Source organism: Capra hircus, chromosome 6, assembly GCF_001704415.2.
Source record: "Capra hircus breed San Clemente chromosome 6, ASM170441v1, whole genome shotgun sequence".
NCBI lineage: Eukaryota > Metazoa > Chordata > Mammalia > Artiodactyla > Bovidae > Capra > Capra hircus.
Window position 1 is genome coordinate 103,014,090 of NC_030813.1, and position 16,653 is coordinate 103,030,742.

Genomic DNA, 16,653 nt, shown 5'->3' on the forward strand with positions numbered 1-16,653 from the left:
GATCGAACCTGCATCTCCTGCATTGGCAGGTAGATTCTCTACCACTGACCACCGGGGAAGCGCTGCCTTCCTTGACTAAGTATAATCTTTGGGATGTAATACATCCTTTTCTATGGCAGAGTAATAGTCCATTCTGAGGATACGGCATGCTTTGTGCATCCAGGTACCCAAGTGTGGTGTCCACTTTTGATCACTGTGAATACGCATGAAATAGCTCCTCGTGGGTGAAGGTTTCAATCCTTCGGGCACACCTCGGAGTAGAAGTTACCCTTTTCTTGTTGTTAATAGTTCTTATATTGGATGTCCCCTGTTTCACCTGCTGTGGGTTTTTCCTTTCATCACTCAGTGCCTTGCACTGGGAGGCCCTCCTGCTCAGCAGGTGTGCCCCTGGGGCACAGGGGGAGCCTGGAGTTAGACTCACAGTTTGGCTTCAAACACAGGTTCCGGGCTGCAGCTCCCTGCCCTGAATGGTGTGTACAGCCTCCCTGCTGCAGGGCTGTCACCAGTCTGAGATGAGCCTGTGAAGGCGCCCAGCACACAGAAGGGCCACTGTTAAGCCTGGAGCCTGGAGAGATCCGGCAGGACCTGCAGGCAGATGCATTTTGGTATCAATGTGGGTATCCCCTCTGTCTTTAAGAGAATCTTCTATCTTTGACTTTTGCAAATGAAGGAGGAAGTATGAGCTTGTGTGAAGCTACCATCCATGCGAGGAGAGGAGAGAGAGGGCAGGTTCTAGTGGGCAGGGCAAGAAACAGGTCCTTACACAATTTTTATTTAAGAAATCAGAACACCCCAATTCCGTCCATTTCCTGCCCTTAGCCCACCAGATGGGCAGCTGTTCCCCTCATCTCTCCAGGCTGCTTTTCCGTGTCTGGGGCCCACAGAGTCTGCCAAGGGCTCACTGCTCTTGAAAGTGAATGAAGAACGTCTGGATCTCCTTTGGGTGGATGGTGATGTCAGGGCCTCTGTGGGGTGGCAAGGGACGGTGTGCGCCACCTGGGGGAGCAGAGGCGGTCTGTCACTCCCCTTTGGAGCTGCCTGCTTCCCCAGGTCACCACATCCCTGCAGCCCCCTCAGAACACTCCTTCTGTCTGCATTCTTGGGCCTCACTCTGTGGTAATGGTCTTCAGTTGTCCCCTTCCTGACCGGATGTCACTGCCCATGGGCCTCTTTCATTTACGGCATCCCCTGACAGCTCAGGGGACAGCATCCCCCTACCTTTCATTGCCAGAGCAAATCCCCATGGACAGGATGAAAGTGAAAGCTGCTCAGTCCTGTCCAACTCTTTGCGACCCCACGGACTATACAGTCCATGGAATTCTCCAGGCCAGAATACTGGAGTGAGCAGCCTTTCCCTTCTCCAGGGGATCTTCCCAACCCAGGGATTGAACCCAGGTCTCCCACATTGCAGGCGGATTCTTTACCAGCTGAGCCACCAGGGATGGACAGGATAGACAGGATGGGCAGCCCCATTTTACAGATGAGGGAACTGAGGCCGAGGAGGAGCTGGTCTCCCCAGGTGCCGAGCTGGAGGAGCACACCAACAGGGGGTAGGCACATGGAGCTGCTCCCAGCTGTGAGTCCCCTCCTCCCCGTGCTGCTCAGGTGGAGCCCTGCCTTGCTGCAAGATGGCGTCAGTCATGTTACCCACCCCCTCTCCCCATAATGTTCAGACCGTGCAGAGAGGGGAGGGGAGGCAGGGGGTAGCTCCATCCCTGAGGAGGAAGGACAGTGCTGATTGGTAGGCTGGGGGCTCTTCTGCAGGAGCTTCCTTGAGAGGGTGGAAGGAGGAGGCATAGAGGGCGAGGCGCTCTGTGCTGCCACCATGCCCCCTTCTGCATTTACGTCTGCTCCCGAGACTGGTGTCAGCTTGCGAGCAAGAGGTGACAAGGAGGAAGTAATGAAGCCAGTGCGCTGCTGAAGCCAGGTGGGAAGGTGAAGCTGACAGTGTCTCTGATGACAGTGGGCTGGGAGTCAGTGAGGAAAGAGACCACTCCCCACCCCTATATTCATGGCTGTGAAAGGAGGGCATTGGGAAGACACCACAGGGAGAGCTCCGGGTTGGGTTGTTGGGATTCTCTCAGATTGCAAGTATCCCTGAAGCCAAAGCAACAAGAGAGAGATTTAGAGAAATTCTCCATGAGCAGGAGACAGGTAAAGAGCTCAGATCCCCCATGAAGAGGGCAGACTGGGGATAAAGGAGGGGTCTCCATACATCACGGTGGTGTGGCGGGGAGGATGTGGTTGGGCTGGTGCAGCAGCAGCCTCACTTGTAGTGGGGGTCAGAGGGTGATCCAGGGGTCAGGAGGGGAGGGAGGACACAGGCAGGAATCTGGGGGCACTGACATCCATCAGGGTGTCAGGCGCCGTGTGTGCCTTATCAGCTGAAAGCATCAACATCCTTGTGGGGAAAGACCCTTGCCTCTCCATTCACAGGTGAGGACATGAGCCTGGGATGGGGTGGGGGGCAGGGAGCAGAATACCAGGCAGAAATGCCCAGACTCACACCTGGGACTGAGTGACTCTGATCACCTACTCGATAATCCGTGTGACAATCTTTTGTTTTCTGATCCCACAAATAACATCTGTGTTGTGTAAAAAGATTTACCACAAGAATAAAACAATAAACACACAAAATACAGGCATGTGATAAGAATCAAAAAGTCTAAAAGAACATGAGTCAGAGGGGTTGGGATGCCCTCATGCATCCCAGAGATCAAATCTCGTGTTTTGTTTTTTTTTTTTCAAGACGACCATAAGGCATCTTTTAGCCAAGGTGGCATCTGAGTCAGGATGGTCACACTTGGGGTTTGACTTGGGGTCACACAAATGAGCATCTGCTTGTGTGTCCTGACTCAGTGATCCAGGAGCGGGACATGGGGTGGGGGTTCCTGACTCAGCCATCTGGGAGTGGGACGTGGGGTGGGGCAGGTTACCTGCAGAGTCACTGTCACAGGCTGAGACAGGACAGGGTGCTGTCCCTTCTCATACAGGTGGTGAAGCCGCAGCTGGACTCGGCAGAAGTCCACTTTGGCCTGTCCTTGATGGCCTTAGGGACAGAAAGAAGATGGCAGTGAGGACCCCTGGTCTGTGCCTGGTACTTTACACACACCTCCCTTTCCCATCTTCAACCTCCCACAGAAGCAGCTAACACAGCCCCTACTTCACAGACAAGAAAACCAAGGCTCAGAGAGGGGTAGGTGCTTGGTCTACAACAAAAGGAGTGAGGATTCCAACCAGGTCCAGCCAATGTTAATGCTCCCCACCATGCACACATGGGCCAGTGCGGATGCCTAGAAAGTCTTGGCCTCATTCACTGTTGTCCTCACTGGGCCTGCCCTCCAACCTGCCAGTTCTCAGGTATAGTCTTTCTGCCTTTGCCCCAGTGACAGTGGTATGGCTTCTTGACTCTGAGGCCAACACAAAAGTGATGTGTCATGTCGCACAGATGCTTTAGAAAATAGTCTCCTGCTGGTCCCTAGTGAACAAAGGAGTAGAGCCTTCCTGCTGGGCCCCACTGGACACATGGCATAGGGGTGAAACTACCTTACACTGTGTAAGAGCCCCGAGAGTTTGGGCTCTTTGTTATTGCAGCAGAAGAATTTCTTTCCCCACTTCCCAATGCTGTGGTTAAGGACAGGAGCAACAGAAACAGGTGAAAACCTCTGGGTCCAGAACATGACAATGATGATGGTGATGGTGATGGTGGAGACGGTGATGATGGTGATGCTGGTGATAATGAGGAGCCTGGTGATGATGGCGGTGATGATAACATGGGGGTTGTAAGAGTCTGGGAGAGCAGGGGGCCCTCTAGCCATCTGCTGCTGCTCCCCTCGCTTGGTCACTTACTTTTCTCTAGGAGGAGGGACTTGCTTGTTTAGCCCAGGCTCATCTCTCCTCATCTTTGGTACAGGTTGCCTCCAGGAGGTGGGTTCTCAGTGGACTTTGCCTCCAACACAGGTAAGCATGACTGCTGCTGTAAGAGATGATCCCCACCTCCTCTTCTGTGACACATGGAGCGAGGTACGAGAGGTCAGCGTGAAGAAGCCATGTGGCTACAGGACTAAGCCACAGCCTCCAACACCCACTTTATTAGCCACAAAGGTCGTATTTGGCCTCTGCCTCTTCCTTTCCCTCTTGATCTTCATCCTGCAGACCTCACACTGGAGTGTGCCAGCTCTTGGAGCGTCTCCGGGAACAGTGGGGTGGCTGAGGCACCGTCAGCCCTGTGTTTGAGATGCTCTGAGTGTAAAGGGACACATAAGGTGTACCTGGGCTCCCAGGTGCTTTGGCCTATGATAAGCTGTTTCCTGACAGTTATTTCCTCCACCAGGAGGTCCTCCCAGATGCCCTGCTGGGGGCTCCCCTCTGTACACAGTCACTGCAGTCTAGATGGCACCTGGGCTCCACCTGCCCCTGGCTTGCTGAGTGACCTGCCTCTCAGTGGGCCTCTGTCTCCCTGTTTGGCAGATAAGGAAACCAAATGATCTCACAGAGCCTGGATGACTCTGAGAGAGCGCCTTTGTCTGGTGATGGGTTTGAGGACCTGGTTGACAACAAAGAGGCAAGAGCAAGTCTGGACGCCTGAACACCTGCCTCACCTTTCTGAAGATTCTGCAGGTGCTTTGTGTGGTTTGAGTTGTACATCCAGCCTGGGATGCTGAGGATCTGCAGGTGGAGACTTGGAGGCAGCGTCACAGCTTCCTGCTGCTGGAAGTCCGGGTGAACCCGGGTAGTCTCTGCAAGGCAGATGGACAACAAGGAGAGAGTGTGGGCCAAGCTTCTCCTCCTGGCATTCAGAGCCCTCCACATTAAGTGGAGCTTTCCACACACATTTCATCCAATCTCACACCCCTCCAACCTGTGGCCCACACCACAGGCAGCCCGAAGCATCTGCTGGTGCAAATGCCATCTCCTCACAATACCTGGGGCTACAGTGACTGATGCTTTTAAACTGTGTTGCTGGAGAAGACTCTTGAGAGTCCCTTAGACAGCAAGGAGATCCAACCAGTCCATCCTAAAGGAAATCAGTCCTGAATGTTCATTGGAAGGACAGATGCTGAAGCTGAAACTCCAATACTTTGGCCACCTGATGCGAATAACTGACTCATTTGAAAAGACCCTGATGCTGAGAAAGATTGAAGGCGGGGACAACAGAGGATGAGATGGTTGGATGGCATCACTGACTCAACGGACATGAGTTTGGGTAAACTCGGGGAGTTGGTGATGGACAGGGAGACCTGGTGTGCTGCAGTCCATGGAGTCGTAAAAAGTCGGACACAACTGAGCGGCTGAACGGAACTGAACTGACAGGGATTGGTCAGTCTCGGGTCATGTGATTTGATCAGGCCAATCGGATTCTTTTCCTGGGATCTCGGCTCTTAAGACCTGAGCGAGTCTCAGTTCGTTTTGGGTGGAGAGACACAGAGTCCCAGAGCTGTTCACAGCTACGTCTCAGGTAGGAGGAGAAAGAAGGTCTGCAGTCAGAGCAAAGCTCAGGTGACAGAAAGGAGAGAAGTGGCCTCGTGAAGCATCCAGCGCCCAAGGCACAATTACACCCCAGCCCTTCTCTGGGGTGCGTTGGCCTCTGAATAAAGTCTCCTTGTGGCTCAGTCGGATCAGCTTCAGTTTCTCTCATGTGCCACCGGAGGCGCCGAGGGTGGGACCCGTGGATGGAGCTGCCCACAGCCACGAACTTGCTCACCATGGCAACATCTGTTCTGCAGGAAGGGCTCCCAGGTGCTAGGAAGGAACCACTGACTGACCCAGGAGCAGACCCGACCCTGCTGGTCCATCACATCCCCTCTCCTGAGAATCTGCCCCTGGACCAGGAGGTGGCCGGGAAGGCAGCTCTTGGCAGTCCTGAGAGAGATGGACATGAACACCCGCTCCCGAGAGGCCCTGAGCTGCTGTGTCTCCCTCCTGCCCTGGCCTCTTCTCCAGCTCCTCCTCCTGTTCCACAAGAATCTCTGGGCCTGGTTGCCCCTTGGGATTCTTTTCTTCCAAACAAGAGAACATCAACTGATAGCCCTTGATGTTGATTGCTGAACTCCCCCTGGTTCAGGATCCCAACTCCACCTGACCTACAGGGCACCAGGCCCTCTCTTCGGCATCAATCCCTCTCCTGCTGAATCGGTTTCTGCCTGAGCTCATCTCACCCATACAGGCCGGCTCACCTCAGGGCAGGGATGACAGCTGCTCTGAGAGGAGGCCCTCTTACCGCTCAGCTCTCGAAGCAGCACCACGGGTCTGTGCTGCAGCGTCACCCTGCTCCTCTGGCCGAGGTCCCTGATGAGGGTCAAGGGTCCCAGCAGGAGCCAGAGCACCGAGTGGATAACCGAGGTGTCGTTCAGCATGACGTTGACAGACAGGGCCCACTGCTGTTTGATCAACAGCTGCCGATGGAGCATGACCTGCAGGGAAGAGTCATCTGAGTTGCCTGGTCCCTGGCTGGCCCGTGGTGACCAGAGGGGCCTCCTCCTACCTCCATCTGCCCGCTCCCTTGGCTGGAGACGCTGTGCGCCTGCTCCGACAGCAGCACCAGCCTGCTCTGTCTGTCCTGGATGAAGGCCGACGGAGTCGTGGGGTAGTAATTCTGTGGGCAGAAATATTGCCAGACTGGTGGTCATGGTCATGGGCCAACTGGACCACTTGATCAGGCATCTCCCTCGGGCCCCCACAGGCACAGTGGCAGCTCAGGGTGGCACTGGTAGCAGCAGGGAGGTGCTCTCACTTGTGAGATGGATTCCCTGGGATTCAAATCCAGCTCCACTGCTTCCTGACCTTACGAGCTGGGGGACTCAGGCTGCCCAAGCCTCAGTTTCCCGACCTGTAAAAGGGGCTCCCAAATCATCCCTGAAAAACTGTCGCAGGAAGGGAACGAAGGCTTGTGTGTCAGTCCAGTCTGAGATAGGCTAATGGTTGCCCGATAGTAAAGGGCTCAAGTCTGGGCTGGAAAGCGGTCACACAGTCCACACCCTTTGCTCTGTTGGAGCAAGATGTCCTGGGCTGAGCGCCTTGAACTCTCTGGAGCCCAGGCCACAGGGGGTGAGAACCAGTCAACAGGGATGAGAGGGACCAGAAACTCAAGGAAGACAGAGCAGGGAGGGGCCACATTCCCCACTGGAAGGAGAAAGAACTAACATGGATTGAGGCTCAGGAGGTGCCCAGCTTGGCACTGCTCCTGGATCATCCCAGCTGATCACACGGCGCTGGGGGGAGGTTACCCCCTTTCCCAGGAGAGCACTGAGGCCCAGCGAAGCCAAGGGACTTGCCCCAGGTCACACTGCTGGGGGCAAAGCATCTCAGAGCTGAACTGATTTCAGAAATCAGCCTGTGCTGTTTCCCAGGCAACCAGGCAGTGGCTCAACTAAGAGCAGCAAAGGAGGGTCACACCCGCTCAGGCCTGGACAGGCACCATCTGCTTCATCCTCAGAGCAGTCCCAGCGGGCCAGTCATCTGTCAGAGGAGGACACGCGGTGCCCACAGTGGACCTCAGGGACTTTCCTCATATGTGGGGGCACCAGAGCTCCAACCCCAGGGCTGAACAAGCCCGGGTCTCAGCCCCTAACGGCACACATGGGCGACAGAGGTTCTGGGAGATGCTCTGGAGGCCTCTGCCGCTGGAGCTTAAGGGGTGCCTCCAGCCTCTTTTGAGAGGCTGCCTATCTTTTCTGCTCTGTGGCCACTGTTCCCACGGGGCACCATAGGATGTACCCGAGCTATAGTGTTCGCCATGTACCGCTTGTAGGCTCTGCGCTGCGTCTGGTACCCGTTGTTGTTGGAGTAGAGGACCCGCCCGGTGATGAGATTGGTGCTGGTCCTCAAGATGGCCTCGCGGTTCAGCTCCAAGGGGCCCACCCTGTACTCCTGCTCTATGCGGTGACCCAGCAGCTCCCCGTCAGCGCCCGGGGGCCCGCGGGCCAGCCGGGAGTAGATAGTGTACGCAGGGTCCCTGTCATTCACCGTCCTGGAGGAGGAGCAGAAGAGATACGTCAAGCTGGGGGAGACTTCCAGATGCCTGTCCCTGCTTCTTTCCTTCCTCTCTTCCTGTTTCCCTCGCTGCCTCCTTCCTGCCAGGCAGGGCAGACAGAGGGGCCTTTTGGGCAAAAGAACAGGAGGAGGCCACTTCACCAGAGGCACTGAGCACCTGGCCGGTTCTGGGTGGCTTATTGCTCTGCATTAATGAAAACACGAACAGCTCTTGTGTGTATATCATTGCTGGTTTCCCAGGTGGCTCAGTGGGTAAGTCCCCCACCTGCCCGTGACCACCTACTGTGTGCTGTGCACAAGCAGAGGGCCGACTTCACCTGTAGAAGCATTGCCAGATCTCGGTCAAGAGCTGCCCCTCCAGGATCTCCATTTCCACAGCCACCCAGGCTGGCTTCGCTGTACCATTAGGAGCAAACACGTAGTTATCGGAAATGGATACCTGACCCTCATCACTGTTACCGTGGTATTTCATGAACTCCTGGGTCACCTGGATGTTTTGGTTACTCTGCAGAGGTGGAAAAGAGAAAAGAGTATGATTGTTATGGACAGTTTCTTCCAGGAATTCTCCTTGTGATGGGATCCAGGCTCAGAAGGCCTCTAATATTAACACACCAACACGGAACCAGGAGTGAACAAAAATAACTTCCTCAGAGCCTGTGACTGTCACGAGGCCCCTCAATGACGCTCATTCACTCAGCTTGGACAAAAGCTCCGTGGACTCACCAAGACCCCAGAGGTAGGTTTTCTCCCTATCCAGGAAAGAATCCCTCAGGAGGAGGGGAGAGACGCTGCAAAACACGCTCCCGAGAGCATAAGCAGAGGGTGTAACACGGTTTCAGAGGCTCTGCTCCCACTGCTTTATTGAGTTAAATATTTATTTATCTATTTCTGCTTTATTGACTGCGCCAAAGCCTTTGACTGTGGGGATCACAATAAACTTGGAAAATTCTGAAAGAAATGGGGATACCAGACCACCTGACCCGCCTCTTGAGAAACCTGTATGCAGGTCTGGAAGCAACAGTTAGAACTGGACATGGAACAACAGACTGGTTCCAAATAGGAAAAGGAGTGCGTCAAGGCTGTATATTGTCACCCTGCTTATTTAACTTCTATGCAGAGTACATCATGAGAAACACTGGGCTAGAAGAAGCACAAGCTGGAATCAAGATTGCCAGGAGAAATATCAATAACCTCAGATATGCAGATGACACCACCCTTATGGCACAACTCTGTGGGCACACAAAATAGCATATACATGTACAGCGTATAATATGGTGACTTATATGGTATGTGAAATATAGCAACATGCTTGTCATATATGAAAGAACAAAGGCCCTCCTCCAGCAAATGCCCTGGGGTGGTCTGCGCACAAGGTGGCTGCCCCCCTCAGGCCTCTGCACAAGCAGGTCCTTCTAAAGAACCACTGTCCGCTCGTCTCTCCCACGGACTCCCTCCAGACTGCAAGGCCTCAGGCCTGGCTCTGGGTGTCTCGTCCCTGCCAAGCCTCCTCTGAGCCACCCTCTCTCTGTTCCAACAGGCTTCCCTCTCTGACTGTGTGGCAGGTGCTGGTTGTACCCCTACTGGGAGGTGAGGGAGCCCGGTAAGAAGCACACCTTCCCTCACCTGAGCCCAAAGCACCTGAAGACACACAGGGGCCAGGCAGATGGACGGCAGGACACTCCTGGGAAGGGCTGGGCGGGGATGTGGCTTGGGTGTGGGGCACCTGTGGGTGGGCAGAAAGGGATGACGAGCTGGAGCCGGCCCTTCAGGGGCGTCCCAGAAGGGGCGTGGGGCCTGAGTGATGACGGAGCCCAACGCCGGCCTGCAGCCTTCACCTTTCCCTGCCGGACCAGGGAGGCTCACATGTGCTGGGGTTGTACCCCACTTCTCCGGCTCCCCCACACTCGCTGCTGACCTCTCATGTGGGCTGCAGTCGGCCCTCCCTACCTGCCTCATGCTCTCCCAAGATGTCCCTGTGGACTGACTGAAGGACAGAACTTCCCATGAGCCCCACTTGGGGGCAGTCCTGGTCTGAGCTTACAGAGCTGCTGGCAACCGATGGGGCTGAGCTCCAGGTGGCGCTCGTCTTTCTCACGTCAACACCCCGTCTCCCTCCCCTGCAGTCTGCCCCCTTTCCTCTCTTTCCTTCACCTCACTTTCTAGCCGGTGCTCCTCCCAAGCTACCTGTTCTCCTGAGTCTTCTTCCTATGAGGAGGTCACAGGAGAAAATGGAAGTGGGTGTGTTGGAAGAGGCAGTGGAGGAGCAATGGAAACTGCCTGGGATGGGAACTGAGGGTGGACAAGGGTGGCTCCAGACTCTGGGAGCCAACTTTCCCCTGATAAGTGACTACATGAGTGAATGGATAGATAGATGGAAGGATGGATGGAGATGTGGAGGGGTGGGTGCAAGGATGAATGTGTGGTGAGTGGATGGATGGATGCGAGGGTTGGTGGACGGATGGATTTTTTGTGTCTCTCAATTTTAAAAAAATTTGCAATGGCTACACTTTTTCCATGGTGAGCTTTTCAGCGCCGCCCCCCCGCCCCACTCCCCCGCTTCTTTTCCTGTGGAACAACATCTTTGGAATGAACAAGTTCACAAAAGGTTTTCTTGACCTGGCCCAGTCTCACACACTTCTCCAGCGCCACAGTTCAAAAGCATCAATTCTTCAGCACTCAGTCTTCTTTATAGTCCAACTCATACATCCAATACATGGTTACTAGAAAAAACATAGCTTTGACTGTACAGACCTTTGCTGGCCAAATGGTGTCTCTGCTTTTTAATATGCTGTCTAGGTTTGTCAGAGATCAAACCAGTCAATCCTAAAGGAAATCAGCCCTGAATATTCACTGGATGCTGAAGTTGAAGCTCCAATACTTCAGCCACCTGATGCGAAGAGCTGACTCATTAGAAAAGACCCTGATGCTGGGAAAGATTCAAGGCAGGAAGAGAAGGGGATGGCAGAGGAAGAGATGGTTGGATGGCATCATTTACTCAACGGACATGAATTTGAGCAAACTCTGGGAGAGAGTGAAGGGAGGCCTGGTGTGTTGTCGTCCACGGGGTCATAAAAAGCTGGACATGACTAAGCAATTGAACAGCAACAACAAGACTCACACGCCTAGAAACAGAGCTGGTTACACAGCAAGAGGCTTCACCACCATCACATCCTTGACATACAAATGAGGAAATGGAGACCCAGGTGAGGCATTACCTGCACAGGTCCTAGGACACTCCTGGTCTCAGAGGCAGCAATGGCTGCACCTCACCTCTCCCAGATGCTGTGCATCAGGTTGGTGTCCTTGCCCAGGAACATGGTGTAGCAGTCATTCCCCACATGCGTCTGCCCACTTGCCTACGATTTGTCCTGGGTCTGCAGCCAAACTGGTTGGTGCTGTCCACGGAGGCCCCAGTCTCCTGAGTGTCCTTCTGGGCCCTCCTCATGGGCCTGATGATGTAATACTGGTAGCAGAGTCCTGGGATCGTTGTCAGCACAAGCAGGTCATAGGCAGATGGCATCTTCTTTGAGTTCTGGACCTGCAAGGCCAGAGGGACAGGATCACATGACGGATGTCACAGGGGGAAGATATCTCAGTCTCCTTAGCAACCCTGGGCTTACACACCTCCTGGATGGAGTGCTCCCTCCCCACAGGGGCAGCAGGGTCATCCATCATGGGGCTGAGCTGGGCTCCCCTCCTGCATCCTCTCTGCTCAACAGGGTCCTAGCCCAGGCCCTACCCCCTCCTCCTTCCTTTCCCCTTTGGGGCTGAAAAACCAACGTCCCTCCTTTCCAACTCTCCCTGCTGTTTCCTGCCTCTGAACTTTCGCTCACACTGTTCCCTCGACCTGGAGGGCCTCCTCTTTGGAGGGAGCTCTCTTATCGCTTCATCCTCCAATTTCCCAGAGGAGAGAGGTTTTCAGGATTTTCCCCATCTCCAAGTTATCTGATTTAGGGATGGGATGAGGACTCTGGATCCATGTAGGGAGCCCCCTCACTCTCCAGAGAACGGGTCCCATCTCTGGGCTGTTGAGGGTTTTGTGGAGGGGGCCAGTTAACGAGCTCATGTTGCTTCTCACCACCTCCAGCCTGGTTGTTCTCTGAACGAAAGCAGACACAATGTCCCATGCATACCCCTCAAATTGTCCTGAAGGCTTACCTCCACTACAGTTATCATCTGTCACATTCTCTCCTTTCTAATTTTGTTGCCTACTTGGATCCCCCTGCTAGAATACTAGCCCCCTGAGGGCAGGGACTTTTGTCTGCTTGCTTATTAAAGTTTCTCCAGCACCTAGCGTAACCCTGACATGCAGTAAGTGTTCAATAATATTAAATACATTTATTCTTAGTGGGTATTGCCTTTGGGTGGGGAGAGGGGATGTTGTGTGTTGGTCTTCTCAAACAATATCCTTCCCTCCTCCATCGACGTGAGAGGATCTTCCTCCTGTGTCTCAGCTAAGTGTTGGTTCCTGGTCATCACTCCGTATCTTAACTGTCCATTTCTGTGTCTGCTCCCTGAACCCCAAGTGACTCCAATGTCCAGTACTCAGCTTGAGGCCGCATCCCAGATAGGCGTTTGGAAGTGTTTACTGAATGGCCAGGTGATGGCAGTACCTCTATCATCTCCGCAAGGAAGGATCATCTGGGGATAAGTAGGGCACCCTCTGAAATCACTTTCAGGTCCTGGTTGTGGACAGAGATAAGGAGGGACCACACACTTACACTGGATGTGGGTGTTGCATAAAGAGGCAGCTTGGGCCCAGCCCCTAACATGGCACATCCATAATGATCCACCTTTAAGATCCTTTGTGCCTTTCCACACAAGGTGGAAATTTACGAGCCTGTGTGCTAATTCATTTCAATTATGTCCATCTCTTTGCAACCCTATGGACTGTAGCCAGCCAGGCTCCACTGTCCATAGGATTCTCCAGGCAAGAATACTGGAGTAGGTTGTCATGCCCTCCTCCAGGGGATCTTCCCAACCCAGGGATCGAACCCACGTCTTCTGAGGATCCTGCACTGCGGGCAGATTCTTTACTGCTGAGGCACCGGGGAAGCCCAGAAATTTATATGAGAATATATATATTCCCAAAGAGAGGCAGGAGGTGAAGCTTCCCATGCTGCTTAGATCACCCTGAGACGTTCCACGGAGGCGACAGAAGGGACTTCTGGTCATGTCAGATGCCCAAAGCCCAAGGTCAGTCCCCTGGGTGGATCTCACTGACCCTAATTGACAAGTGCCTCATTATGGTGATAGCAGTTATTTCATGATCACGTCAAAGTCTCCCACTTCTAGGGGTCCCCGCCTGGATCAGACAGCAACCACAAGTGCGGCTGAGGCAGGATTCCCACCCATACCTGTGCAGGCACGGGGTTGCCTGTCTCATCTGTGAGGTTGACCTCAGGGAAGTTCACAGTCAGGGTGACGATGGTGGTGACTGTCCAGGCCAGGGGATTATAGACCACAGCAAAATGCCCCCCAGGCTCTGGGCCTGCACACAGACAAGAGGTTTTACTGCTGACACCTGACATACTCCACACATCTGGATGCCCCTTGGAACAAGGGAAACTGAGGCCGGTGAGCCCGGCCCTGCAGATCCTAGGTGAGTGGGACAGGCTGAAACTTGGGATCAGACATGCAGCCCCCTCTACACTGTTCATACTATCGTCCTGATTCCCAAGCGCGGGGGCAGGGGGAGCAGCCCTCCAGAAGCTGAGCCCTCCTCACGCATCTCTCCCTGTCAGCCCACTTTCCTGGTGAGGACGGTGAGGCCATGAGAGGTAGCATCACCTGCACAAGATGACCCATCTCCCAAGGCCTGGCTCCAAAGCACTTGGCAAAGGAGGGGTGGAGAATTCTCTGGAGCTTGGAGGGTCAAGTTCAATCACCTAGTTCAGCACTGGAGGCCCCTGCGACACTGACCTGGATACTCCATCCACTCCATACACCATGCCCCACCCCCCCACCATCTGTCCTTTCCAATGACTCCCTGATCCCTGAACACCCACACTTTCCAGCCCCTGGCCTCTGTCCAGGCAGCTCCCGTGGCAGGATGCCTTTCTGGGGTCCCCACCTACCCCTTGCCTGGGGAGCTGCCCTCCTGAGCCCATAGCAATGGAAGGTCCCACCAGCACTGAATCAGCACTGAATCTAGCTCTCTTTCTGAGACTGTCTTCCCCTTCCAATCCCAGTCTCTGTGGGCAGGAGCCCGTCTGCTGCACTCTTGGTCCCAAGGACCTTTCCCAGGTGTGAAGGTAGGATGGGATTGTACACAGACACAGAGGGGAGGGCGGAGCAGGTTAGGTGCACAGTGAGGTCAGAGAGGGAAGGGCATGGTGACAGACAGCAGGCTGAGTGTGGACCCCTGCAGAAGGTGCAGCAGGCCTGGCACCTGCCCAGGGAGACCAACTTGTCTTTGCCCAGGATTTGCAGGGATGAAGCCCGTCAGTTTCAGGCAAATGGCCTGATCAGTCACTTTTCCTGTGTGAAACTGTCATAATCACACAGGCTGGTCAGATGGTGGACCTGACAGGATGTGGCTCCAAGCTGAGCTCGGGAGGGACCATGTTAGCATTTACTCCTCCCTCTAGCTGTCGCATCACCCCTTCTTTGTTCACAGAGAAGAAACAGAGGCTCAGAGAAGTGACTGCCCCTTGCCAACTTCCTGATGAAAGTAAGAACCGCATCTGGGATTGGGACTCGGCGTTTGAAGCCCAGTGGAACAGGCGTCTCCACAGAACTCGAGGTTCTCTTCTTAGAAAGGGATGGGGACCCTGCCAGGCCTCAGGATCCACCACTGGGGGCATGCTTACCAGAGAGGGCCAGGGACCTGTCCTGGATGATGGAGGCCATCAGCTTGCGTACCCCCTGCATCCCGGTGCTCAGGTGCTCCACAAACATGTCTCTCACGTTGGGGGTGTGAATCCCTGTGGTGGCGTAATGGTGCTGGACCTGGGGCCCCCCCAGAGCTGGAAGGAGTGGGGTCAGGACCTGCCCCTGCTCAGCACCTGCTCTCCTGGCGCCCACTGGGTACTGGTTCTCCTTCCTTTTCAGCAGGTGCTAATGGAGAAGGTGGGGGTTCTTCCCACTTTACAGAAGAGGAAACAGGTCAGATAGACTGATGGACTTGCCCAGCTTTTGTTTACCTTGATCTGAATCTCTGACCTGGGACAAAAAACAGACTTCTGGAAGCAACCCCCATCCACTACCATCCCCAGCTTCACCTCCCAGGCCTAGTCATCCCATAAGTGCTGCTAACCTCCTCAGACACACTCCATACATGACCTTGAACTTGTCTGCACTGAGTAGGGGTGGGATTACCTCTTTTTCCCTGAAGTGAAACTGAGTCACCATGGGGTGAAGTGACATCTCTGGCCGCTCCAATGGAGGCATAAGTCAATCTGCTTCACCCGCCTCCACACAGTGACTAGTCCTTCCAGCCGTTAATTCCCTTTGGGTGACAATGAAAGTCGTGGTCAGTGAGGCCCATTTCTGATTGGGTGAGGACACAAGTTACAGAACATCTTAGCCCTCAGTTTCTCTGTCTGTACAGTGGGAGACAAGTGAGATGGAAATTAGTGAACAACTTCCTCTGTAGCAGCCACAAAGCCCACAGGGTTATGTGTTAGGTATATTATCCCATCAACTGGCTGCCTTCCTAGGCAGACATGTGGTTCTCATTGTCCAGGGAGTGAATTGGGCTCAGAGAGGGAAAGTCACTTGCCTGAGGCCACACAGCTCAACTGAGATTTGAACCTGCACAGGACTGTGGGGCACCAATACTGCTCCACTTTGCCCTTTACCCTCTGGGTGAATCTGGTTCTAAAGCTCAATGAAACCACAGGTGGAAATCTGGGGATGTAGCCTTGATGCAGCTTCATCATGTGTGGGTCCTGGGACCCAAGGTGACCTCAGTGTTCTCATCTGTCAAGTGGACCTGTAGTGACTGGGGACCGGGAGGATCTGGTGGCCTAGGGAGGGGGAAGCACACACCTAGGAGGGTCCGATCCTGCTCCTGCCACTGAGAGGTGTGGTGTTACCTCGGAGACCGCCCAGCGGAGCTTCTGGAGCTGCTGCAGGGCCCAGGCCCGGTCCAGGAACCGGTGTGGAGCCAACATGAACGTGTGAACATGGACTCCCCGGCGTAGAGCAGAGCGCTGGCTCGCCGCGCCAGCCCCTTGAGCCCGCTGCGGGAGGCGTAGAACCCGGTCCAGGAATGGAACGTATCTAGGAGAAAAAGGCCAGTAGTGGGTGTGAGGTCCTGCCTGTGGAGGCCCCTGAGCCCTAGTCTGGGAAGGGCTGAGGAAGATTTGGCCAGTGAAAGGTCTGCGTCTATAACCCAGGAGACAACCCAGGATAGACATTGATCTCAGGGCTCCTACCCCAACTAGGCCAGCAAAAGCCCAAGATCCCTGAAAGGCCTGGGTAGATGGGAAGGCCTGGCTGGTCTGGGCCAGGCCTGGAGAGGCCTGGATACTGAGGTGACAGGAACGATGGAGCCATGAATCCCACTGTGAGCCTGCAGGTGCTAAGCCATTTCAGTCGTGTCCAGCCCTATGCGACCCTATGGACTGCAGCCCACCAGGCTCCTCTGTCCATGGGATTCTCCAGGCAAGGATACTGGAGTGGGTTGTCCTGCCCTCCTCAGTGTGAGCCTAGGAC

At 54.5% G+C, this 16,653-nt stretch overlaps 1 protein-coding gene across 1 annotated transcript in view; it reads right to left on the bottom strand.

Annotated features, from left to right (window-relative positions):
- Window positions 899–16,653, bottom strand: part of LOC102189848 (epididymis-specific alpha-mannosidase) — a 61,578-nt gene continuing 45,823 nt past the window's right edge. Inside the window, 15 exon segments of the mRNA XM_018049925.1 lie at window positions 899–996; window positions 1,425–1,527; window positions 2,937–3,049; window positions 4,602–4,739; window positions 6,221–6,413; window positions 6,485–6,595; window positions 7,717–7,969; window positions 8,310–8,497; window positions 9,940–9,943; window positions 11,263–11,332; window positions 11,335–11,530; window positions 13,350–13,483; window positions 14,805–14,943; window positions 16,032–16,111; window positions 16,114–16,218. Of these exon segments, the coding sequence (XP_017905414.1) occupies window positions 899–996; window positions 1,425–1,527; window positions 2,937–3,049; window positions 4,602–4,739; window positions 6,221–6,413; window positions 6,485–6,595; window positions 7,717–7,969; window positions 8,310–8,497; window positions 9,940–9,943; window positions 11,263–11,332; window positions 11,335–11,530; window positions 13,350–13,483; window positions 14,805–14,943; window positions 16,032–16,111; window positions 16,114–16,218 (1,925 nt within the window).